Below are 27863 nucleotides of genomic sequence, written 5' to 3' on the forward strand. Positions count from 1 at the left end.
TGCTTGTTAAGGTCTTTCAAGCTCAGTAGCAGCTGTTTTAAAGTGTTGGTGGGTTTGTGGGCTACCATGATGCCAAGGGGTCTGAGTAGTCTAGCAGTCATTTCTGAGATATCTTTGATGTAGGGGAGAGTGGCTCGGGTTTCTGGACGCATTTTGTCTGCTTGTTTGGGTTAGTTGCTGAGAAATTGGCGGACTATATTCACTGGGTACCCATTCTTTTTGAATACATTATATTGGTGATTTTCCTCTGCTCTGCATAGTTCCTCTGTGCTGCAGTGTGTGGTGGTTTGTTGAAATAATGTTCTGATACAGCTTAGTTTGTGGATGTTGGAATGATTGCTTCTGTAGTTCAATATTTGGTCCGTTTGAGTTGTTTTCCTGTCAATGCTGGTTTGAAATTCCCCATTGGCTGTTTGCTCTACTGTGACATCTAGGAATGGCAGTTTGTTGTTGTTTTCCTCCTCTTTAGTGAATTTTATGCTGGTAAGGATATTATTGATGGTCTTGAAGGTTTCCTCGAATTTGTTTCATTTAGTGATGACAAAAGTGTCATCCATGTAGCGGACCCAAAGTTTGGGTTGGATCGTTGACAGAGCTGTTTGTTCGAGTCTCTGCATTACTGCCTCTGCTAAAAACGCTGATATCGGAGATCCCACGTGTGTTCCGTTGGTTTGTCTGTAGGTTTTGTTGTTGAAGGTGAAGTGGATGGTAAGGCATAGGTCCACTAGCTTGGCCAATCTGTCAGCTGGTGTTCCAGGAGTGAGACTATGGAACTGAGAGGGGCTCCTAGCTTATGAATTTTGGGTAGTCCGTAGAAGCGTGGTGCATTGGATCCATCTGGTCTCATTTTCTGGAAGTCGGTCTTATCCATTTCTCCAACCCACCAACACACACTAAAACAGCAGCTAATGGACTGTAAAGACCCTATACAGACAAGAAGCAAAACTAATGTCATTTACAATATACATTTCAAGAACTGTAACAAACACTACATTGGACAAACAGGCAGACACCTAGCCACCAGAATACATGAACATCAACTCGCCACAAAAAGACATGACTCACTCTCACTAGTATCCTTACATGCAGATGAGGAAGGACACCACTTCGACTGGGATAACACATCCATCCAAGGACAAGCCAAACAGAGACATGCACAAGAATTCCTTGAAGCATGGCATTCCAACTGGAATTCTATCAACAAACACACTGACTTAGATCCCATTTACTACCCCCTGAGAAAAAGAATAGGAAATGACATCACCAACCCAAAGAAACCCAAACATAAAAATAGAAAGTAGGAATCATCAACAGTGCTTCGGCCAGAGGCTCACTGAAATTGTTACCTAGTATGGTAATGAACCGTCTGAAAATAAACCTTCCAGCTCAGCAAGCAAACCTATATCTAGAACCTCAACCTGAGCTAAAAATCTTCTCAAAACTCAGTAAAGTCTTTACTGCAGGAGTTATACCTTCCCACTTTCTAAGTCAACCATCCTGTTACTTTAGACTGACATTGCAAAATTTTACTAATTACAAGTAACATTTGTCCATAAACAGGAATTAAGATTTTCCAAAATATTTTTACATAGATTCTTACTCGAATGGGGAGGCTTCAACCCATCCATCTAAGCTGGACTTTTTGAAAAATTCCATTTTAAAAATTCACTGGCATTTATTGCTCATCCCAAATTACCCTTGAGAAGGGTGGGAGTAAAAATGCTTTATGAACTACTGTTATCCATGTACTGCAGGTACACGCATCAAACTATTTAGGGAGGGTGTTCTAGATTCTCACCTGATGACAACCAAGGAACAACAATATAATTCCATGTCAGTACAGTGTGCTTTTGAAAAGGAACTTGTGGTTGGTGATGCCCCCATGCTTCTGTTGTCTTTGACCTTAAAAGCGGTTGAAGGTACATGTTTGGAGGTTGCTCTCAAAAGGAGCTTTGAGTTACTGAATCCGAAAGGTAAAAGAGGAGGACCTAAACTACTGTGTCATACCTCATAACAATTATACGATATTCCAAATTTCCCATGTATAAATGTTGATTTAGTTAGATTCAGATAACTATATAAATACCTGCTATACTTGGGCGCATTGGCAAGCTAACGCAGTCTAATGGATAGAGTTTTTTATCTGCATAAAATAAGAACTGTGTTAAACAGATAGTAAAGTAGATATTTTTAAGATTGCATACTAAATCTTCACTTTACCAGATATTACAGTACGGTTAGTTCATTATACGTTGTTTCATATGACTCACGGAATCTTTAACACCTTTTAATAGTTGCTGGGCAACAACAAATTGGCAAACGAGCAGCATATGGCATGTGACACTTCATTCCGAATACAAATTAGCATAATATCTATGCAACAGTTTAGATTTACAACAAGGAGTGGGTTACAAGTGAATAAAAATTAATCTCAGAATTTAAAAGGATAAAGTAAAATCTCAGCTGTTGCTCATTTTATATTTTAAACTCTAAATATTACTACACATTTCTACAATTTTATTAACATAAAAATATCCTGGGAAGGCACAGACTGTAACTCAGCTTCTTGTAGCTGTAGTTTGTTGAACTAATTTTAACAGAATTTGTTCATTGATGTCATATTTATTTAGATCTCTCTGGAACAAAATCGATTAATGAACAGCTGTTTAGAACTAGTTCACATCACACTTGCCCTGGAGGAGTATCTTAACACGTCTAAACAGTTTGATCAAAAAATTTAAAGAACTAATCTAGTTAATAGATAAATATAGTAACTGAATTTTTCACCACTCCTTAAGTGGAGAAATTTTGCAGATGGAAGCAAGATGATTTCAATAATGATTTGCAACCTTCACATAGCACATTAAATTTTTAACTTTCCTTAAATTAAATGGAATATTTTTGACTAAGCTGGCCTTTATTTCAAAGGGAGTTAAGTATAAAAACAGAAAAGCCTTGTGAAACTATAGAGGGTACTAGTCAGGCCACGGCTGGAAAACTGAAGTTTTAGAAGCAGTTCACAGAAGATTCACTAGGCTCATCCTGAGTATGGAGGGATTGTCTTACAAGGCAAGGTTGTGTAGATTGGGCCTGGCCTCCTTGCAACATACAAGATTCTTAGGGGACATGACAGATTGGATGCACAGTGGACTGTAGAGGGTGGTTTGTTCAGTATATTCAAGGATGAGATACACAGATTTTTAAGCAGTAATGGAATCAAGGGTTATAGAGAAAGGCAAGAAAGTGGAAGATTATCAGATCAGCTATAAGTCATTGAATGGCAAAGTAGAATCAATGGGCTGATTGGCTTGCTTCTACCCCTATGTCTTGTGGTCTCCTGGTAAGATGATAATGGTGCGACCAAGGTCAAAGGACATCCAGGGCCTGAGCAAACACAGTAATTGACTGTCAGCACTTAAGCACAAAATCACACAGAAGGATTGAGAAATACAAAGGACCAAGAAGGAAATTTAAACTAGAGTTGATAATTTAATGTAAAAATTAAATACAGAAAGGGAAATAAAGACTGACTGGATTAGGGGAGAAACGGATATTCTACTTTAAAATACAAAATATATCCAATTTTTAAGTTACGTCTGAAGGAACATGACCTCACAATTTTATTAGTTAATGTTCAGGATCAGAGAGGTTGACAGGCAATAGTTAATAATTATTACATAAAAGGATAGATATCCATGATATAACAAGACTCAATTATGAGGAGAGTTTTGTTCTCAGCTGCCATACTAATATAGCAACTTCAGCAATCAAAGTACATCACTGCGTGTAAATGTGAAATACTGTTTTCAAAAAGCTAACCACACCGTGGTGCAACTTGGACAGCAATTTTGGATAATATCGTTTAGTTGCATATTTGCTCCTCATTCAATAGAGATATTTATATTAATAGACAAATAAGAACCAATATCATTATTCTTACCATTATTCTGACATTAAAAATCAGGATTAAATTTGACATCAAAACAAGCTGAATAAAATGAAAACAAATCAGATTTTTAAAAATCTAGAATCTACATCAGTTACTATACCTGGAGAATAGGACACAAATGAAGTTGTAATTTCATACATCACAGGCATCACTGATAGGTGATCGAGAACAATGCCATCCTCTGTGAAGTAATCTTCAAAGGTCCACTCATCGTAGGGGTCTTTGTCAGTTTCCAAAGTTGTCACCTTCTCAAACAAAAGTACACACTTTAATAATCTAACAATTTACAAAGTTTTAAAATTCTTACTCCTTATTAAACAACAAAAGGACTAAAGCAAAATACTGCACATGCTGGGAATCTGAGATTATAAAACAGAAAATGCTGGAAGCACTCAAGTCAAGAATTCAGACAGCATTTATGGAGAGGAAGAACAAAGTTGACTTTTCAGGACAATGATCTTTCATCAAATCTGGAAAATTTCAAACTTTTTAGTTTAAAAGATAGTTTAAACTAAATACAAGACAGTTATTCAAATGAATCTTCGAGGAGAAAGTGAGGACTGCAGATGCTGGAGATCAGAGCTGAAAATGTGTTGCTGGAAAAGCGCAGCAGGTCAGGCAGCATCCAAGGAACAGGAGAATCGACGTTTCGGGCATAAGCCCTTCTTTTCCAGCAACACATTTTCAGTTATTAAATGAAGGTTAGTTTTGCTCTAACATCGATGAAATAGTGCACAGTTTTGATTATCTTACATATGGAGGGACACACTTGCACCGGAAACAGCTTAAAGAAAGTTCATTATGATGGCTTCTGAAATGAAGAGGTTTGTTTTATGATGAAAGTTTGGAGTTTAGAGGAACAAGAGATGTTCTTGTTGGAATGTAAAATATACTGCTGAGATTTCAGTAGATGCCAAGCGGATATGTACTACTAAGCAGAGATGTACTACTAAGACTTTATAAAGCTCTGGTTAGGCCCCATTTGGAGTACTGTGTCCAGTTTTGGTCCCCACACCTCAGGAAGGACATACTGGCACTGGAACTTGTCCAGCAGAGATTCACACGGATGATCCCTGGAATGACAGGTCTAGCATATGAGGAACGGCTGAGGATACTGGGATTGTATTCGTTGGAGTTTAGAAGATTAAGGGGAGATCTAATAGAGACGTACAAAATAATACATGGCTTTGAAAAGGTGGATGCTAGAAAATTGTTTCTGTTAGGCGAGGAGACTAGGACCCGTGGACACAGCCTTAGAATTAGAGGGGGTCATTTCAGAACGGAAATGCGGAGACATTTCTTCAGCCAGAGAGTGGTGGGCCTGTGGAATTCATTGCCACGGAGTGCAGTGGAAGCCGGGACGCTAAATGTCTTCAAGGCCGAGATTGATAGGTTCTTGTTGTCTAGAGGAATTAAGGGCTACGGGGAGAACGCTGGCAAGTGGAGCTGAAATGCGCATCAGCCATGATTGAATGGCGGAGTGGACTCGATGGGCCGAATGGCCTTACTTCCACTCCTATGTCTTATGGTCTTATGGTCTTATAGAACTGGGGGAGGAGGGAGTGTCACAGTTTCAAAACAACAATATCCCATTTGACAGAAAGAGGAGGAAGAATTACTTCTCAAAGATTCGTTGCTGTTTCAAATTCTCTTTTCTCCTCAAGGAATCCATTAAAAGCAGAAATGCTTTTTTTTCAAGCTTATATTTGTATTAAAGGCCACAGAAAGAGGTCAGAGTGGGATCAGGACTGAAAAATTAAAATAGCAGGCAATTAGAAGCTTAGAGTCATTCTTGCAAATTACACTGTGTCGTTCTGCAGTATTATCACCCAATCTGTGTTCAGGCTCCACAGTGCAAAGGAAAATTCACCATGATCAGTGAACGCCTTTTACAGACAGAGAATTTCAAATCAGCAGTCACAGGGCCAAGACTGTGCTAAGTTTCAGATATTCCCAGATTTTGGACCAGATAATAAATAAAATCAGGTAAGGCAGCATTTTACTGGCAAACTACCTCAGTTCCTGCAGCTCTACACAATTACATCTCTCCCAGACAGCATACCAAAGTTAGGCTGAATTGCAAGTGCCATTCACAAAGGAAAGTGATTGACCAGAACAGAAGCAATTGTTGAGGCAGACCATGACAGAGTGGTTTAAGGAGGAGTTTCAAGAGCAGATCTGCAAAAGCAAAGAATTGTAATACCTTGTAAAGTTTAATGAGATTTGATGGCTCACCATGCTATTGGCATCTTTTTAGGGGATGTTTCTGAGAAATCTATGGAATTGATCTTAAGATCTACCTGTGTTGCACTTGTTATTTGTATGCATTGTGAGGTGCTCACAGTCTACTTCCCATATTTATCAAGTTAATTCTGGATGTTAGAATACAAGTTGTACCTCTATTGTATATTGCATTACTGTTTTAACATTGTACACTAAAGCTTACTTTTTTTAAATTCAAAACTGTGGAATCTCCTGATCAAATTCTTAGTAATTCCCTTCGATCTGTTCTGTTATATTGGACTGAAAACATAGACTGTTTCTATCGCCACAGATGCAGCCAAACCCAAATTGTCCATTAATTTTTATCACCACTGGATTTCACACTTGGCCGACAATTTTTTTAAAAAGTTACTTTTCTCTAGCCAGGCATTGACATAATGTTGACTATCTGGTCCAGGATCTTAACATAGTTTTGAGCCTGGCTCCAAATTTAATTTAGAACTCTTGGAATATTGCACAAAAAGAGACTTTCTGAAACCATGACAGCGAAGATCCCACAGTTATTTGGTAGAAATATATTCCAAACCACAAAGACAGAAACATGGATCTTAAAGAGATCCCAACATATCACTGGTCTCCCACTCTCTTAATAAGAGATTTATAGAAGAGTAAATGGATACAGTTTATCCAAGGAAATCTTACAAATCCTAAATTAAACTTACTTTTAATCCTTATTAATTTATTGACATTTCTTGATTTTGTTATGAGTGTTAGTCACATCAGCAAATTTGGTCGCCGTATCTTATAAAAATTAAGATATCTACATGCAGATTAACTCAAAGAAAGTTCACATATGAATCAGCTAGAAAAAACCTTGAGCAATGATTTTGCCAAGACACACAACATAAAAAACATGATGTATTTCAAAGAAAGTGCATGTAACATGTTGATTTATTTGTATACAGACTAAAAAGATTAATAGTTTTCAATGGGGTTGCTCAAAAAGGAAATTGGATTTTCAGAAAATATTTGTTTTCAGTGTTTATATGTGCAAGACATGCAATTACATAGAATACACAGCACAGTAAGAGACAATTTGGCCCAATGAGTTTGTCCAACTCCAATTGTTTTGTAGTGACTGTACTCCATGGTGTTTTATGAAGATAGCTGTATTGCACATCGTAACATACAATATTCTTCTTCTGATATGGTAAAGCTTTGTCCATCTAAGGATGCAACATCCTCCTTTTCTTTAAAAAAACTAAGAAACTATGTAAATATTCAAAACTATCTTCACTGCAACAAAAAGTCTGATGGCATAGGAAATATGTATGATATAGAATGTAATATTTAGGAATTATTCTTTCACATGTAAATTGTTAACAATAAACATTTATATAGCACAATCAAAACTTACCTTTGTTCTAAATCCATAGTCATCAATTAGGCACTGTCTATAAACATCCATAGCAGCACGAGTGTTTTTACACAATTCTTCGCAGTCAAGTAAAATATCTGTAAAAGCACATGGAAAATTAGATTGTAATGCATCTGTAATATTTCAGTCAAGGAAATGAAGTAGGTTGAGAGTAGACCTATCGTGCAAAATGTGTATGTATCAATGCACGGTGTACTGAATCAGGTAAGAGCAAGTTACATAATTATGATTCCTTCAAAGCTCTCGATGTGAGATATAAACTGTGACACTTCAGGAGTACAAGAAAGTTAAAGACCTTCTAAATTCAACTACTTTCATACATTTTCTCTTGCTGGAACCGAAGCATAAATAGCAGAGGCCGAAAGTTTGCTTTTTTTTTTAAAACAAATGTGTTCTGGGCACTGGGATACAAATTGCAACATAGATAACAGGACATTACTCAAAGCTGTGAGGTCACTTTCTAAGCCAACTTAAAGTTGGGGGGGTTGATGGGAAGGAAGAGAAATAACATGAAGGGCACTTTTATAACAGCACCTCTAAATTAAGAAAATACATCACGCATGAGTACTCTTATCATCAACAGAAAAGTGTCTTTTAGTCTTTATTTTTGCCACATGCCAAGATTTTTTTCTAAAAGGGAATGTGTCAAAATTCAATGAAATTACTCAAATTGAGTCATGTTAAAATTGTTTCTGCCACCATATCACCAACATTTCAACAGGGATTCTCAGGTTACATTAATTTTTATGTGAATGCCATACTGACCTCCATGTTAAATTTGCCCATTTCACTTTTCTGCAACATGTTTATAGCTGCATAGTAGAATGAATATTTTTCTTCCTTCCCGATAAAATACTTGATTTTTGCAGAATTGTCTACACCTGCAACTACTAATCCTCAAAAAATTCCTTTGTACTCCAAATAGTGACCATTCACATTTTAAAGAAGAATTTTAAATATCGAACTTCCAGAATGTAGAATTGTTGATATGATATGCTCAAACAGAGATCCTCACTGGTATAAATTGATAGTAATTTTCAATTACGGTCTTGGGTATTTTCAATAAGCTAGTTTTACCCTTAATTAAAAGCTGACTTTGGATAGTGACTTTGAATATTAAACAATTATAGAAAAATGCCATTTCATATTAAATTACAAAGAATTCATATTTTTTAGATACTGTTGCAATATTCTATTGCCAAAATAACTTTGAGACTAGCACAATTGCTGCTTAAATAAAAATTGAATGTTTCCAGGCAAAATGAAATTCTTATCTTTTAAGTTTAAAATAACTTATTCTAAGTCCCAGCAAAAGTAAATTATACTCAAATGTAAGAAAATGAATGACAAAATTAGCCATCAGAACAGCAGAGTTAAAAACAACTTCTTAGTAAGAAATTACCAGTGCTGCAGATAGTGACGGCTTGGCAGGCCAATTCGTAAATCACAGCAGGCAAGTTCATTCCAGTTGGAATGATCATGGGAACATTAGCCTCCAACATCTGACACAATTTCTGTGCCACGTGGAACAATACACGACCAGTCTTACTGTTTTTGTGCTGCCCATAAAGTTCACTACAAATAGGATAGGAAATAATGATAAAATAAAAATACTTGTGGTACTTAAATGCGTTTAAAATCATTTAATTATGATTCATTTCAATCTGTCAAACATCATTAGCTTACAAAACAACATTCCAAACCTCACTTTTCATATAACAATTAAGAAGGCAGATTGATTTATGCACAACACAGCAACCCATTCTCACATCAGACAATTTAGTCAAGTATGAGCAATAGATAGTTCCTATACCAAAGCTTCAATAATTCCTACCTGCAAAGATTCACTGTCTCGCCTATATTCCCATCAGAAAGTGCCCTCGTTGCAAGTTCCGAAAATATATCTTGTTCTGAATTTTGGAACAGGAGAGACAGCTTGTATAATTTGGTCTCCATAGGAATCTTCACATTGATGTTTGAGCCACGAGAACAATCTAGGTCCTTTTCTATACTGGAGTTAGAGCATGTACTTGCATATGCTTGAAGTTGGCCTTCATACAATTTCAAAAGCACTTTAGAATTCTCATACTCTTTCAGAGAAATAAATGCGTCAAAGTACTCCTGCAAACCAAGGATAGAAGATCAGCATTAACTAAAATATAAAGTCAAAATATACAAATTATAGAAATGTAATGTTTTAAGTAATAATCTTAGGTAAGTGGTAGCTGTCTCATTTCGGGTTAGGGCTTGAACACATGATCTTCAAACAGAAAGTGATATTTTAGTGCATTATGAAATATTGTTTGACAGAGGTGCCATCTTTTGAATGAAATACGCATCTGATATTTTTTGTTTTATCACCCAGATGAATATAAAAGGTCTATGTTATTAGTTAATATAGAAATAAGTTCTGCTGTGCTGGCCAATATTTAACCTTCAATCATCACGAAGACAGATTTTCAAAAACTTCACTCGTAGGCTATGCCAGCATTCATCGTCAATCCTGAAGTGTCCTACAGATAGTGGTGGTGAGCTGCAGTCCTTCGGAAAACACATGCTATTAAAACGGAAACACAAAGATTTTGACCCATGAAGTGACATGGTTTCAAGTCCAAAATTAGAGGATACAGTTTTAAGATGAGAGGGGAAAAATTTAAAAGGGACCTAAAGGGCAACTTCTTCACATACAGGATGGTTCGTGTATGGAATGAGCTGCCAGAGGAAGTGTGGAAGTTGGTACAATTACAACATTTAAAAGGTATCTGGAGGGGAATATGAATAGGAAGGGTATAGAGGAATATGGGTCAAGTGCTGGCAAATAGGACTAGATTACTTCAGGATATCTGATCGACATGGACTGAAGAGTCGGTTTCTGTGCTGTACATCTCCAAGAGTCCAAGTTAAGGTAGTTTGTGGCTTGAGGGGGAACTTGCAAGTGTTGGTGTTCCTGTGCATCTATAGCTATCATCCTTCCAGGTAGGACAGGTCATGGTTTGGAAGGTGCTATAAAAGGAGCCTTGATGAGTTACGACAGTGTATTTTGTGGATGGTATACAGCTGCCACCATGCATATGTGAAGGGAGTGAATGTTGAAGGTGGCATTTGATGTGCCGATCAAATGGGTTACTTTGTTGTGTGTGGTGTCAAGTGTGTGGTGTAAGTATTGTTAAAGCTGCACTCAGCCAGGCAAGTGAACAGTATTTCATCACATTCCTGATTTGTGTCTTGTTGATAGTGGACTGGCATTGTGGAGACAGGAGGGGTGTTATTCACCTCAAAATTCTTCACCTCCAATCTACTTTTGCAACACTGTATTTATATGGTTAGTCTAGTTCAGTTTCTGGGTAAAAACAAGGACTGCAGATGCTGGAAACCATAGTCTAGATTAGAGTGGTGCTGGAAAAACACAGCAGGTCAGGCAGCATCCAAGGAGCAGGAAAATCGACGTTTCAGGCAAAAGCCCTTCATCAGGAGTAGAGGCAGGGTGCCTGCAGGATGGAGAGATAAATGAGAGGGGGGTGGGGGGTGGGGAGAAAGTAGCATGGAGTATAATAGGTGAATGGGGTGGAGATGGACTTGATAGGTCAGAGAGGAGGGTGGGGGACGGTAGCAAAGAGTACAATGTGTGAATAGGTGGGGATGAAGGTGTAGGTCAGAGAGGAAGGTGGAGTGGTTAGGTGGAAAGGAAGATAGGCAGGTAGGACAGGTCATGAGGGTGGTGCTGAGCTGGAAGGTTGGAGCTGGGGTGAGGTGGGGGAATGGGAAATGAGGAAACTGGTGAAATCCACATTGATGCCCTAGGGTTGAAGTGTTCCAAGGTGGAAGATGAAGCGTTCTTCCTCCAGCAACCACGAACATCTATCTTTGTTTGGTATGACACTAACCAGACAAATTTCTCCCTCATTCCCACTAACTCTATTTGGCTCAGACTCCTTGATGCTATATTCAGTCATAGGCCACCTTGAAGTCAAGGACAACCTCTCCCACCTAACCTCTGCAGTTCAGCTCTTTGTCCATGCTTGGACCAAGGGGATAATCAAATCAGGTGCCAAATGGCTCTGAAGCCAAAGAGAGCATTAGTGAGAAGGCTATTCTTTTGCAAGTACTGCTTGTCATTATTGACGGCCCCTTGCAACACTTTGAGTACACTGAGTTGGTAATTGACTGGGTTGAATTTGTCCTACATTTTGTGTTGAAGACGTACCTGGGAAATTTTCAATAACATTGGGTACATGCTGGTGTTGCAGTTGTACTGGAACAGCTTGGCGAGCATGGTTAGGTCCAGAACACAAGTCTTCAGTCCTACTGCTGGAATGTTGTCATCAGGACCCATACCCATTGTAGGATTCAGTGTTTTCAGCAGCTTTTTGCTAACACTAGAATGAACTAATACTCAGTGCTTTCTCTAAGTCGTGTTCAACACGGAGGAGTGTTTATTCTTCTGCTGAGGTGAGGACGGTGCATGGTAATCAGCAGGACATTACTTTGCCCACATTTGATCAGATGCAATGAAATTTCATGGTGTTTGGAGTCAATATTAATGATTCCCAGGACAACTTATTTTGGTTTGGAGGGATGACAGGACTGTGCTTGCCACTGTTGCTTCTGAAGCCTACGTTGCTGTTAGGTATTCTCTCCAATTTCATTGCTTTGCTCAGACTTCATTGTAGTTTGATACTTAGTGCCTTTCTAGACCATTTCAGAGGGCTGTTAAGATCCACATTCCTGTGGGTCTGACCAGATTAGGTGGGGATATTAGATTTCCTTCCCAATACTAAGCAAATGTCATCATCTTCCATGTTAGGATTTGAATCCATGTCACCAGAATACCAGCCTGATTTCTCATTAGCACTGATCCACCATCTCCCCACAGTGGACATTTATGGGCCCTTGCAATGCCTTCTCTGTTCTCTCAAGTTCAGACAGTGACTTCACTCAAAAGTTTGGTGACCCTAAATGCCATGGGATAGTCTGAGACGATGGAAAGACAACTTCATAAATACACAAATAAAATTGCAAGCCACAACAATACCATGATACAAGTGTTCACTTTGGGCAATTTGCATCAGAGTTCATACTCCAAGTTAGCCATGGTTAGCATAAATGAATTGTCTTCAGCCTGTATCTATATTATACATTAATATCAAAAGAGATGCCTTAATGTCAACTTCAACAATACATTCTATCATATTAGTTTTGATCATTTGCAAATGGTGCCTGAGTGATATTGTGCTGAACCCTCAGGAGTTTTCCAATAAGTTTTGACTACTAGAAATTTGATTGAAATTTTCAAGCAGAACTTCAGTTAAATTTAGATTAGTAAATCCAAATATTTTGAAGCATATATTCAACAGTATTACAGAATAATTACCTGTAAATTTGCAACTGTTTCAAATTTATTTAAAAGGTTTTCGTAGGTTTCCTTTTGTAAAGTATTTCCTGAAATGCAAAACATATCTTGTATTATTAGAATGTAAATTTAATATGAACTAAACATGTCTAAGACAATAGAAAAATTACCCTTTTGACTCCTCAGCAAAAATTTAATCATCGCCACCATTGTCTTTGCAATTGACACCAGATGCTTTTTCCACTAAAATATAAGCAATATCAAATTAATCAACAGAAATCATAAAGTTGTTATATAGACAAATACTTTTAATAGATTGTTGTTAACCACAGATATTAAGTGACATGTGGCAAAGTGAAGTTTCTTGAGACAGGTCACAGATGCATGATTGGAAAAACTTGCAGGGTTAAATGGTTTATTCCTGTTTCATGATTCTTGGTTATCTATGCTTTTGTTTAAATAAACAGATTTTCAGAACAGTCAGAACAGCAGTAGGGGATGCTACCAATAGCTTCAGCTAGATTTGTGAAATCATCTGTACTTATATCTCTGGATTGTTACGTAGAGTTTCTCAGAAAGTACATGTGCATTCATATTGCAAAGACTGCGTGAAGATACAAATCTGAGTTACTGCACATACCATCTTCCAATATCTTTCCAATGCTCAGCAAAGCTCAAATTGGATAAAAGGTAGAGCAAGGTAGCAGAGAACTTATCAATCATGGCACCATATCCCAGCCAGCAACCAATGCCTTCTGGGTGAAAGGGAAGGATGACTGTTTCTGAAGTACATAGAATCAAAGTAACAAGGCATGAAATTCTATTCAATTTGCTTTGTATTTTCCTTTGGGACTGAGAGTGGGCTTTCCTGGGCCAGGAAGAGAATTATTACTTGAAGATTTACAGTGTCCATCTAGGCATGTCTAAAATGAAGATGTTAGTGTGAAGCAATGGTGGCCTGGCTTCAAGGCAGAATTGAAGGAGTGGTAAAGCACTTTTCTTATAATCAGCGTGCTAATTTTATTCCATCAACTAAGAACAGAAGATGATATTTCCTAAAGAATGATCATCATGATCTTACCTCGGGATGTTCAGGCTGAGTTTGGATTTTCACCTGTGCCCAGGTAATTAAACGCATAATGGTGCTCTCAGCTTCCTCCAATGTAAGACACTTTAGCAAATTCAGGCAGCTATCTTGCTATTAAAAAGAATAAAAGGCATGCATGTTTAGTCATTGCTTTTTCAATTTATAAAGTACCAGATGAAGACTTAGGGATAATTACTTTGGACATCAAGATAAGATGAAACAGGAGAGAAGATTAGGGAACTCAAGCAATAGACTAGCCAAGATAAAGTTTAAATATTAAAAGCCTCAAGATACCTGTCTGGAAAAATATTGCAAAAAGGTGTAATTGAAAATATCCTTCTTCAAAGAAATTAGGCTAGATAAGCTTCTAGCAAACCCACATTTGCTCAGCTTAGGATGAAAATATGACACACCAGAACAGAATCTCCGAAAATGAACAGTGTCTCAAGAGCAGCCTTTGAGCAAAGGACACGAAAAGCAACATGGATGGACAACAGTGCAGATACTGAAAGCTCTTCTTCCCTTCTCTGTCTCTCTATCACAATTCCTCTCAAGTTTAAAAAAAGCATATGAAAACAACTTGGAACACGCAAGACAGCAGCTAATTAAATGAAACAAGAAACTGCAGTTGCTAGAAATCCGAAACACACAAAAACTGAAATTGCTGGAGAAACTCAGCAGGTTTTGCAGCATCTGTAGAGACAGAAAATAGAATTAACGTTTTGAGTACAGTGACCTGTCTTCAGAACTGATAACAGAGGGAACAAATGGTACTTATGCTAATGGCAGGGAGGGAGTGGGTAGGTGGAGAGGGAGTCCAGTGACAGAGAGAAAAAAATAGGCAGACAAAGGAATTGGTACAGTAAGCTGGGAAAGAAAAGTGAGATAAGTTATCATGGGGTTGACCTGTGAGTGAAAATGGGTTGGCTGTGCTAAAAAATACCCATTTCACGACAGGACCCGAGGTTTGGAGGTGGGCAGTAGACATGGAAGGAAGTAGCCATGCTCTAAAATTATTAAATTCAATATTGAGTCCTGAAGGCTATAAAGTTACCAAATGAAAGATGAGATATTGCTCTTCCAGCTTGTGTGGAGTCTCACTGGAGCACTGCAGTGAGCCCCAGACAGAAATGTCAGGCAGTGAACACAGTTGTGTGTTGAAGTGTCAGACAACTGGAAAGTCGAAGTCATTTTTACTGACAGAGTGTAGGTGTTCTGCAAAGCAGTCACCCAGTCCACATTTCATCTCCCAGTAAAGAGGAGACTACATTATGAGAAGTAAATACAGTAGCCTAGATTGAGTGAAGTGCAGGTAAACCATTGCTTAATCTGGAAGATGTGTAAATGAGCAAGAGTTGTATGGCAAGGTGCCATGGAGTTGATGAGAAGTCTTGGGAGTGAAGGAGGAGTGAACCAGGCTGAGGCAGAGAGAACTATCACTGAGGAATGCAGTCAGGGGAGGTGAGGTGAGGTGAATATGCATCTGCCTTTGGCATCTCACTGGAGGTAGTGATGGCAGGTCATGATCCTTTGGATGCGGAGGCCAATAGAATGGAAAGGTGAGGAGCAGGGAGACCTTATTGTTATTGAGGGCAGAGAAGGGGTGAGGGCAGAATTGCAGAAAATGGGTCAACGGTTAAAGGTCCTGTCGATCAAAGTCACGAGATATCTTCGGTTGAGGAAAAAAGTGCACGATTCTTGAGGAACCCCTGTGGAAGGTGTTAACATCAGAATGAAATGGTGTCCTTACAGAAAGCAGAGTGTGAGGATGCATAGTATAATATGTTGAGTACAGTTTTGAGTATTTTAGCAGCTAAGTAGTTAAGATTCAGTTTTCACTCTCAGTGCAAGGACTCTATGTATGACATCCTTCTCCACTTGCATTGTAAGCTTTTCACCAGTTTGTGAGAATGTGTTTGATGTGCTTTCCTATTTTTCTCAGGTTTACGAGACAATAAAACTCTATTTTCCTTGCGTCAAGAAAACCTTGGAATAAGCTTTCCTCACTTTTTTATCTGGTTAACTTAGTTTAATCAAAGTGTGATAGCTACTTGCTAAAAAAGAAATAAATATATTTGCAATGACCAATCATGAAACAAAGAGCGAAGCCAATCATCCCTCCTCATTTATGCGATCTTCATCAACAATGTTTGGGCGGAGTTTGACAAAGAGAGTAGCGAGAAGCTATCTTTGGTGGGTAGAATTAGAGAAGGACATGGACAACAGTGTGAAACAATGAAGTGTATGTCAAGCAGTAGTAAAGAAGCCACTATTGACACCTTTGTAACTGTGCAAGTTATGCGTGGTAAAAGCTGTATATTAATGGTGCAGAATTTGAAGGAAAAAAGCTGTTTATTGTGATAGATAGCCATTTGAAGCGATTTGTGTTTCCAATGAATTAAATGATTAGCAAGTCGAGACTTTATTTTTATAGCTGCTTACGAATTCCCAGATGAAATAATAGACCTTAGCTTTGACTCATAGGCGTTTTCAAATCTCACGAGATCTAACAGGACAAAACACCTTAGTTTTTATCTTGTTTTGAATGGAGGAACAAGGAGCACACACAAATCGCTAAGTGTGCTCTTGTTAAACAAATGCTAGTTACAAACTGAAAGAAACATTTAGGTACATTGAATCACAAACTGACAATTTTTTATTTATTGAAACACACATCATTACCACAGGTAGAATGCCAGCTGAATTGTTTTCTAAAAGAACAACTGAACAAGGTTTTAATTGCAGAAGCAACATCAGCAGTCAGTAGAAGAAAAACAGTCCAGAAAGAGGGTTATTATAGGGGTGCAGTGAGAGAAAGAAAGAAGTTTGAAGTTTAACCAATTGAAAGAACATCATCACAAATGGCTGAAGTGGCTAGCAGGGAGGGTTGTGAAAATATGTGGTCCTCACACATATTTAGACATGATGTTTGGTAAGTGGAAAGGCTAGGTTTTTCCCCATATAGCTCGTGTATTATGTTCAGAAATTCATGCAGAGAGTTGTGAAGAATCAAATGAATCTGATGAATTGGAAAGCTGGGATATGAGTAGAGTACTCAACACAAAATGTGCTTCAAACCAGTCCAAAGCAGGTTCAGAGTCAGATTGACATGTCTCAAGAAGGGTAAAATTCAACTGAAGATCAAGGGAAAAATCAGTCCTTCTCAGACCAAGATTGTCCTTCCCCAAATTTTGGATGTTTGATTCAAGAAAGGAGGTATCCTCTTAGGAACAGGAAAACAGTGGTCACGTTAGATTCGTCAATAAATGGGAAACACAAGTATACAAGTTGTATATAATTTTGAATATTGTGTGACCTATTTATTAAAAAGGTAGAAATGTCATAGCACCATTTTGTGGCCATTTATACACATGCATATACCAGAATAAATCGGTTTAGTTCAACGTGAACTTTCCATTGAAGGTCCTTTTCAGTCTGTCCTGCATATCTGTCATGCAGCAATTAATTTATTTTGATACAAATCTGTTCATTGTTATTGTAATTTGGCAATCAAAATACACACAATCTTATAGTTAACTAAGTTCCTTTTCAGCTCCTTCTACTGTATATGCTTACTGTAAACCTGGATCAAACAGATGCTTCAGCAAAAAAAAAACAGCGGTTTTCCTTTACTGGTTGCAAACAGCCAGTGTGCATTGTATATATACTTTTCTAAGATGAGTTACTCTTCATAGGGTCGGTGTGGACTTGTTGGGCCAAATGGCCTGTTTCCACACTGAATTTTTTGATTCAAACCAACATTATTTTGAAATTTAGCAGAGCATATTCCAAATTCTTTTTTGTAATGGCTTTGAATCTCACTTCACAAAATAGTATAGTGCTCCAACTTATTCACCCCCCCATTCTTTATTGAGAAGCATAACTATGAAATTACCATGCTTCATTTGCAGAGAATATGTAGTCATATATCAGCTATAGACAACTGGGATTAGTTGAATCTCTTAAACAGTATATAATGCGTGGCTACAAGGATGGTGCAGGAGGGAGGGATTCCGGTATTTGGATAACTGGGGTTCTTTCTGGGGAAGGTGGGACCTCTATAAACAGGATGGTCTGCACCTGAACCTGAGGGGCACCAGTATCCTTGGGGGGAGGTTTGCTAGTGCTCTTGGGGGGGGTTTAAACTAACTCTGTAGGGGCATGGGAACCCAGACTGTAGCTTTAGGGTGCAGGACCTGGAGTGTAGGAAGGTTAGGAATATGGCATCAATCTTAAAGGAGGGTGCCTGTAAACAGAAGAGTGGCTTGAAGTGTGTATACTTTAATGCCAGAAGTATATGAAATAAGGTAGGTGAACTTGCAGCGTGGGTTGGTACCTGGGACTTCGATGTTGTGGCTATTACGGAGACATGGCTAGATCAGGGACAGGATTGGCTGTTGCAGGTTCCAGGGTTTAAATGTTTTAGTAGGGTCAGAGGTGGGGGTAAAAGAGGGGTGGTGTGGCTTTGCTTGTCAAAGATAGTATTACAGCGGTGGAAAGGAAGATGGACGAAGATTTGCCATCTGAGGTAGTTTGGGTTGAGGTTAGGAATAGGAGAGGTGAGGTCACCCTGTTAGGAGTCTTTTACAGGCCTCCTAATAGTCCTAGAATCGTTGAAGAAAGGATTGCGAAGATGATTCAGGAGAAGAGTGACAATAATAGGGTAGTTGTTATGGGGGACTTTAACTTTCCTGAAATTGATTGGGAAAGCTATAGCTCAAGTTCGTTAGATGGGTCAGTGTTTGTCCAATGTGTGCAGGAGAGTTTCCTGACACAATATGTAGATAAGCCAACAAGAGGTGAGGCCATACTGGATTTGGTTCTGGGTAACGAACCAGGCCAGGTATTAGAACTAGAGGTAGGTGAGCACTTTGGGGACAGTGACCACAATTCGGTGATTTTTACTCTAGTGATGGAGAGGGATAAGTGTGTACTACAGGGCAAGAGTTATAGCTGGGGGCAGGGAAATTATGATGCATTGAGGCATGACTTAGGATGTGTGGATTGGAAAAGTAGATTCCAAGGCAAGAGCGTAATTGATATGTGGAACTTGTTCAAGGAGCAACTATTGAGTGTCCTTGATAAGTACGTACCTATCAGGCAGGGAGGAAAGGGTCGTGTGAGGGAGCCGTGGTTTAATAAGGAATTGCAATCCCTTGTTAAATGGAAGAGGGCGGCCTTTGTAAAGATGAGGCGTGAAGGTTCAATAGGGGCGATTGAGAGTTATAAGGTAGCCCGGAAGGACCTGAAGAGAGAGCTAAGAGCAGCAAGGAGGGGACATGAAAGGTCCTTAGTTGGTAGGATTAGGGAAAACCCTAAGGCTTTCTATAGGTATGTTAGGAATAAAAGAATGACTAGGGTAGGAATAGGTCCAATCAAGGATAGTAATGGGAAGTTGCGTGTGGAGGCTGAAGAGATTGGGGAGGCACTGAATGAATACTTTTCGTCAGTATTCACTCAGGAACAGGACATTGTTGTCCATATGAATACTGAGGCACGAATAAGTAGAATGGATGGCTTTGAGATATGTAGAGAAGAGGTGTTGGAAATTCTGGCAAGGGTGAAAATAGATAAGTCCCCTGGGCCTGATGGCATTTATCCTAGGATTCTCTGGGAAGCAAGGGAGGAGATTGCAGAGCCATTGGCCTTGATTTTTGTGTCCTCTTTGTCTACAGGAGTAGTGCCAGAGGACTGGAGGCTAGCAAACGTGGTTCCCTTGTTCAAGAAGGGGAGTAGGGATAATCCTAGTAACTATAGGCCAGTGAGTCTCACTTCTGTTGTGGGCAAAGTCTTAGAGAGAATTGTAAGGGATAGGATTTATGCACATCTGGATAAGAATAATGTGATCAAGGATAGTCAGCATGGTTTTGTGAAGGGCAGGTCGTGCCTCACAAACCTTATTGAATTCTTTGAGAAGGTGACTAAGGAGGTAGATGAGGGGAAAGCGGTAGATGTGGTATATATGGATTTTAGTAAGGCGTTTGATAAGGTCCCCCATGGTAGGCTACTGCAGAAAATACAGAGATATGGCATTGAGGGTGAGTTGGAGGTTTGGATTAGGAATTGGCTGGCTGGAAGAAGACAGAGGGTAGTAGTTGATGGCAAAGGTTCATCTTGGAGTGCCGTCACTAGCGGTGTTCCGCAAGGATCTGTTTTGGGACCATTGCTGTTTGTCATTTTTATAAATGACCTGGAGGAAGGGTTAGAAGGTTGGGTGAGCAAGTTTGCGGATGATACGAAAGTCGGAGGAGTTGTAGACAGTGAGGAAGGATGTGGCAGGTTACAGCAGGATATAGAGAAGCTGCAGAGCTGGGCAGAAAGGTGGCAAATGGAGTTCAATGTAGCTAAGTGTGAGGTGATTCACTTTGGTAAGAGTAACAAAAAGATGGGGTACTGGGCTAATGGTCGGATACTTGGTAGTGTGGAAGAGCAGAGGGATCTTGGTGTCCATGTACACAGATCTCTGAAAGTTGCCACCCAGGTAAATAGTGCAGTGAAGAAGGCATATGGCGTACTGGCTTTTATTGGTAGAGGAATTGAGTTCCGGAGTCCTGAGGTCATGCTGCAGTTGTATAAGACTCTGGTGCGGCCGCATCTGGAATATTGTGTGCAGTTTTGGTCGCCATACTATAGGAAGGATGTGGAGGCACTGGAATGGGTGCAGAGGAAGTTTACCAGGATGTTGCCTGGTATGCTAGGAAGATCCTATGAGGAAAGGCTGAGGCACTTGGGGTTGTTTTCATTGGAGAAAAGAAGGTTTAGGGGTGACTTGATAGAGGTGTACAAGATGATTAGGGGGTTAGATAGGGTTGACAGTGGGAACCTTTTTCCACGTATGGAGTCAGCTATTACAAGGGGGCATAGCTTTAAATTAAGGGGGGGTAGATATAGGACTGATGTTAGGGGTAGGTTCTTCACTCAGCGAGTCGTAAGTTCATGGAATGTCCTGCCAGTAGCAGTGGTGGACTCTCCCTCTTTATGGGTATTTAAACGGGCATTGGATAGGTATATGGAGGATAGTGGGTTAGTATAGGTTAGGTGGGCTTTGATCGGCGCAACATCGAGGGCCGAAGGGCCTGTACTGCGCTGTATTCTTCTATGTTCTATGTTCTAATGGGGCATTCTTTAGGGAAACCAGGAGGGCAAAAAGAGGAAAGAGACAGCCTTGGCAGGTAGGGTGAAGGATAATCCAAAGAGATTCTACAAGTACGTTAGGAGAAAAGGACCAACAAAGGAGTGAATACGGCCCCTTAAACATCAATGTGTGGAATCACAGGAGATGGGAGAGATACTGAATGAATATTTTGCTCAGTTTTACTGTGGAGAAAGAAATGGAAGCTAGGGAACTGGGGGAAATAAATACAGATGTCTTGAAAACAGTCCACATTACAGGAGAAGCGGGGCTGGAGGTCTTTAAAAAAAACATGAAGATGAATGAATCTCAGGACATTGTGGGAAGTTAGGGAAGAATTTGCAGGGCCCCTAGCAGAGATAGTTGTATCATACATAACCACTGGTGAGGTGCTGGAGGATAGGAGGGTGGCTAATGTTTTGCCTTTATTTAAGAAAGGCCACAAGATGTAGAACATGGAGTTTTGGAGAGCCTTTGACAATGTTCTGCACAGTAGACTAATTAGTAATGTTAGATCACATGGGATTCAGGGAGAGTTTGCCAATTGGATATAAAATTGGCTAGATGGTAAGAGAAAGAAGGTGGCGGTGGAGAGTTGTTTTTCAAATTGGAGAACTGTTCCGCAGGGGTTAGTAGGGGGTTCACTTTTGTTTGTCATTTATATAAATGATTTGAATGAGAATTTAGGAGACATGGTTAGTAAATTTGCAGATGATGCCAAAATTGGTGGTGTTGTGGACAGTGAGAAGGTTATCTAAGTTTACAAAGACATCTTGATCAATTAGGCCAATGGACTGAGGAGTGGCAGATGGAGTTTAACTTGGATAAATACGAGGCATTGCATTTTAGTAAAACAATCAAGTGCAGGACTTATACAATTAATGGTAGGGCCATGGATAGTGTTGTTAAACAGACAGACCTAGGAGTTCAGGTGTAGAATTCTTTGAAAGTTGCATCATAGGTAAACAGGGTAGCTAAGAAGATGTTTAGCACACTTGCTTTCATTGCTCAGACCATGGAGTATAGGACATCATGAGGTTATACACGATGCTGGTGAAGCCACTTTTGGAGGGCTGTGTACAGTTCTGGTGCCCCTGTTATAATAAGGATATTACTAAGTTGTAAGTTTGATCACTGAGCTGGTGGGTTTGTTCTCAGACATTTTGCCACCATGCTGTATATCATCAGTGAGCCTCTGGTGAAGCGTCGGTGTTCTGTCCCATTTGCTATTTATGTGTCTTTGTTTGTTGTGGTAGGTAATATCACCACACGTGTCTTTGTTTAGCCTGTCCCAGGACGGATGTATTGTCCCAGTCCACCTTGGCACAGGCTAAACAAAGACATGCACGGTGATTCCTACAGGCCTGGCATTCAAATAGGAACTCCATTAACAAACATACAGATTTGGACGCCATTTACCAACCTCTCAGAAACAGAACCGAAAATGATATCACCTACACAACAAACCAAAACACATAAATAGTAAGTGGGGCAGAACACCAGCGCTTGAACAGAGGTTCACTGATGATGTTACTGAGAATTGTGACGAAACGTCTGAAAACAAACCCATCAGCTCAGCGAACAAGCTTAAAAACTATCCACAACCTGAGCTACAAACATTCTGCAAAATTTTAAGGATATTATTAAATTTGAGAGGTTTCAGAAAAGATTTACCAGGCTATTGCTGGGACTGGAGGGTTTGAGATATAAGGAGAGACTCGATAGGCTGGGACTTCTTTCACTGGAACTTAGAGGTCTATAAAATCATGAGGGACACAGATATGGTAAACAGCAAAAGGTATTTTCCCTAGAGTGGGGAGTTCTAAAGTAGGGGTATATTTTTAAGGTGAGAGGAGAAAAATTTTAAATGGACCTGAGGAGCAATTTTTTTTCACACAGGGTGGTTCATACGTGGAATGAACTGCCAGAGGAAGTGGCAGATGCAAATACGGTTACAACATTTAAAAGACATTTAGATACATACATGAATAGGAAAGATTTAGAAGGATTATGGGCCAAATGCAGGAAGTGGGACTAGTTTAGTTTGGACGAGTTGGACTGAACGGCCTGTTTCTGTGCTGTATGACTTTATGATATTTAGGCATAGAAATTAAGTGGCTTTTACCACACATATTATAATCTAGCCATGTTATAAAACAATCTGCCACTATAAGGGGATTACGAATTAAGATTAATAGAATAACTTTATTGACATGTGACAAACAGTTAAAACTATAATGCTTCTTCCTCTCAAAGTGTACATCTGAATTTGTCTCCATTCAAAATTTATTAAAAATCAAACTTTTAAGATGTTCAGGAACATTTAAAATTTCTGCCAATTAACATCTATTCACAGGAAATTATATCTAATATTGCTTAAATGCCCTAAAAATAGTTAATTTATTTTTCATCTAAGCATATGTTCATGCTTATACACAAAACAGTGACATGGTTCAGGTGAGCAAATCAAAAAATTGTTTAGCTCGCTCGATTTTAAAAGGGATGCATTGCTATCATCTGGTTAGATTAGCATTCACCTAGACTCCAAGAAAATTGGACGTCTTCCCCATTAGAGAACATTGTATCGTGCCCCCTAAAAGAGCGCATGTTCCACTGCAGATCAAAAATCTAAATATCTGAACCACCAAACTGAACTTTTAACATATGCTTCCTTAACTAGTCAATTAGCCATAAATTATGAGGGAGGGTGATGAGCAAATTAAATCTTCTATGACTGAAAAACTCCTGGCACTGTTGGCACTTTATGAAATTGTTTGTCTTCCAATTTGTGTTTATATCTGCATATTTAGAATTTACCAAAAAGTTACGGCCATCAGAAATGCACACCATATGTCACAAATGTGAACACATGAAGGAATACTTACATCATCATTAGACGCTAAGTGTTTTAAGTGGAGGAAATAAACTTCAACTGGAGACAATAGGTAGGCATGAACCACTTTCAAAGCATCATCCAATGATGATGACTGGTCCTGTTTTAGGATGAACTTGACCAACCACTGATCAAAAGAACAGATTACAATAATTACTGAAAAACAAGGCAAGCCAAAAGTGACATCCTTCCTACTTAAAAGACACGAAAACAACACATTAGGGATTGACGCAAGGCAAGAGTTATTTGATTCTTCATTAATAGAATACAATATCCTAAAAGTACAACCATTAAATTTTTCATTTAAAATTAAAGATAAATCTGTAAAAAATATTATCATAAAAAGTTTAGACATGGCTTGATACTCGTTGACTGTAGAATGGCAAGAAAGTCAACATAACACAAGTCAATAACTAAAGCTTTATTTTTGACTTCAAAAGTTCCATTTAAGCAACAGTAATTTATTCAGAATCTAAACCTATCAATATGTTCACATACAACTTGCTTATAATAATGTATTAAATTTAGAATCTTACCATTATCTCATGATCATTAAACATGTCAATGTTCCGTATTCCATACCCTCTTAACAATTTCTTCATCTCCATGAGTCTGTAGCTTTCTTGCAATAATTTCACCCTAACAACGTCATTGACAAAAATCAAATATTTTAGATAAGATCTGAAAGGAACTCATATGGTTAATGAGAAGTATTTAGTCACAATCAATGCTTCAACAGATTGCACCTTCTGTTCATGTGGAAAGTAGTGACAAGAAATATAACCAACTTTAAAGATCTGATTGATTAGATGTTAAAAGCCATGCTTTCCAAAGAGTGTTTTGCTATGAACCCATTTCAAGACTTTATACTTGATACAACTCTGGAGCAAATATTCAGGGTGGAGGCAGGTAAAGTTGTTGACCAGGATAGTAGATCAAATAGTAGGGAGATATGCACAAAGAGCAACCAAGACACCTAGCATTTCGGAAGCTCTGATAGGGTTAATGATCACATCTCTTAGCTCATGGAGTCGGCCATGCCAAGAGGTAAATCCACCCCCCCTCCCCGGCCCCACACATTTAAAGGAACCTTGCAGCTGATCCCAGGAATGTCAAATGCAAATCTCCATTTTCACTTCATCTTCAAAGCCCAAACATTTCGCATCTGTTGCTATATGCTTGCTTCAGTCCCATAACTAACTCACCATAATATTAAACATAGTATTGGAAACTTTCAATTCAGGTAAGGTTACTTAAAACTCATACCAAGAATATTTGATGTGATGGTGAATTAGCTCATCTCAGCTAGGATAGCGCTGGGTCACTACAATCTCATACAAGTATCACCTCAAAGTCACAGTCTCAAATAATGTAATCATATTGAATTCACCTTAATTCAAAAAGAAACATACTTGGGATGATTCATTTCCAAATGCTGTTTGACAAGTTGTTCTACTGCATTGCTCCAAGGCACTACTGCTCCGTACATTATCTGTAGCACTGCATCAAAGATTAGCTGTGAAGGAAAATCACTATTACCAACTATTACCACAGTGTCAGGAAAACAAGCTCTTTAATTACTAAAATATTTGAGTGGTATTCCAATCCTGCAAATATCACCCACAGAACAGAGGGTCAAAGTGCTCCCAAGCTTTATGAGCTAGCAGAATTATCCTGCCTGTCAGGACATATACTTCACATTATTACATCACTTCATTTTCCTCTCTCCATTAATAACAATAAAAGAAAGTTACTTATGTACCATAACATTGTGCATAGGATACCTACATCAATTTCAGTCATACAGCCTAGTACAGCCATGGCTTTGGCCTCCCATGCAGTTTCAAAGAGTGAGGCTGAACGTGAACTACATCGTTCTAGCAAATCCTATTGAAAACATGATAGTGATATATTACTTAGGCATCCTGGTAAAATACAAGTTACACTGAGAAAATCAGAATTACAATTGTCTCTTGGAGCTACATTCACACCATAAATCTACAAATCAATTTCATAACAATATAAAACAAGGAACTGTGGATGTTCAAGATCTAAAACTTACAAAAATAGTAAATGCTGGAGAATCTTAATAGCATCTGTGGAGAGAAAACAGTTAACGTCACAGGAGTCACAGGACTCAAAATGTTAAATGAATTTCATGCTAGGCTGACATTCAAGCTTCTTGCTTAAATGCAGCTTGAATCCATCATCTTTGCCAAAAGGATTCCAGCAGTAAGTGAAGTCAGACACCCTGAAAAAAACAATTCTACTGTTACTCCTCCGAGCCTCAAAATTTGACTTACACTTTGAGTTTTAAGATTTACACCCAGTTAACTTGTGGATGAAAATGCACGTTACAGGATTTTCAGCTACAATTCAAGTGGCAATCATTTATCGTTGAAAACTTCAGCCAGAAGAGCCATCTTACCAAGAATTGTAACTACTCAGTAAAATACTAAAGAAAAAGGCTACTGGATGAGAAACCTTCTTTTCCAATGGTTTCAAAAATGCAATTTGAGTTTAAAAATTTCTAAAAAGCCAGTTTCTTTGTCTGTTCAAAAGCACAAACACTGCCCTTCCCCCTGAAAACACATGTATTATGTAGCTTTATGCACAAAAAGCCTGATGTTGACAAAGTCAGGCCAACTCCAAAGGCCTTTAAAGTAGCCTATGTGACCAGCTTCTGCGATTTCTCCTTCTCATTCCCAGTTGAAGTCCCAGGAAACCAGGATGAGCCTTCTAATCAGCCCACCTCAGACTCCTCCAAATTCCAGGGTCATCAGGTCTGACTCCATCCTGGGGCTGTTTTTGTGGAAATGTGTCTGCTGAGTTGAGAATTTTCCCAACTGGAGCTCTCCACCTCTTCCACAAAAGTCTAGCCCACATTCAGATTATGAAAAGAGAGGAGCAGCTTTCCAAAAATGTATTAAATGCTTCAAACATCAAAACGTCTACTGCTTGGTGAAACAGAAAAAGAGTGGATCAAACTGCACATTGCTGTAGCTGGACGGCAGTGTCCACTTCTGATCAAAGATGAAAAGGAAGCATTCAATTGCAGGACATAGTTCAGGAAACACCCTCTAAGGCATTCTAGGTCAGAGTTTAGGAAATAGTCAGAAAAACACAAATCTTCCAAATGGGAAAACAGGTGACTAAGAGGCAAAGTGTAAACGTATACAAGAACATATATAAAAGGTAGAGAAAATTTTGTCAATGTTAATTGAAATGAAAAGGCAGTGAATCACATACTCTAATGCATTATGAAGCCAAATTAAAACTGATACTAATAAACTATTTTTATAGTGACTAGTACGTGGAATGAACCTAAAAATGTAGTACTGGCTGCAAAACTCCCATAATTACATAACTAGATGATGTAGGCCTTATCTTTTGAATCATTAGCCATGACAGATGAATGACTTTCCTTATCTTTAATTATCCTATGAAGAGACACAGCAAGATTACTGTTTTGGGAATAAAGCATCTAAAAATATATTGTTTCTCTCTGAAATTCAAAATGAATATATTCCTTCTGAAATAACTCCACAGAGACCAGTACTCCATCACCAAGTCACTCTGTCTTTACACGTGGAGAGTCCTTGACAATGATTCAGCTCCCTCAGAGCCAGCTCAGAGACTGAACAGCACCTCTGATACTCCTATTCACATCTGTCATCCAGGCCTCCCTGATTGGGTCAAATCAACAGTTTCAATCAGGGACCTCATTCTATGAGGTCCACCTGGCTAACCTCGTTAAAATCACCACACCTTCATTTTTCTCATTTGAATAC

At 38.8% G+C, this 27863-nt stretch overlaps 1 protein-coding gene across 1 annotated transcript in view; it reads right to left on the reverse strand.

Moving 5' to 3' along the window:
• Positions 1-27863, reverse strand: part of kntc1 (kinetochore associated 1) — a 154309-nt gene that overhangs the window by 70073 nt on the left and 56373 nt on the right. Inside the window, exons 27-38 of the mRNA XM_072587416.1 lie at positions 25861-25959; positions 25485-25588; positions 24609-24711; positions 24065-24199; positions 14042-14158; positions 13131-13203; positions 12982-13049; positions 9445-9731; positions 9013-9185; positions 7590-7687; positions 4050-4194; positions 2087-2143 (exon numbers count right to left, since the gene is read on the reverse strand). Of these exons, the coding sequence (XP_072443517.1) occupies positions 2087-2143; positions 4050-4194; positions 7590-7687; positions 9013-9185; positions 9445-9731; positions 12982-13049; positions 13131-13203; positions 14042-14158; positions 24065-24199; positions 24609-24711; positions 25485-25588; positions 25861-25959 (1459 nt within the window). The remainder of the gene's footprint in view (positions 1-2086; positions 2144-4049; positions 4195-7589; positions 7688-9012; positions 9186-9444; positions 9732-12981; positions 13050-13130; positions 13204-14041; positions 14159-24064; positions 24200-24608; positions 24712-25484; positions 25589-25860; positions 25960-27863) is intronic.

Source organism: Chiloscyllium punctatum, chromosome 17 (assembly GCF_047496795.1).
Source record: "Chiloscyllium punctatum isolate Juve2018m chromosome 17, sChiPun1.3, whole genome shotgun sequence".
In the NCBI taxonomy this organism is placed as follows: Eukaryota; Metazoa; Chordata; class Chondrichthyes; order Orectolobiformes; family Hemiscylliidae; genus Chiloscyllium; species Chiloscyllium punctatum.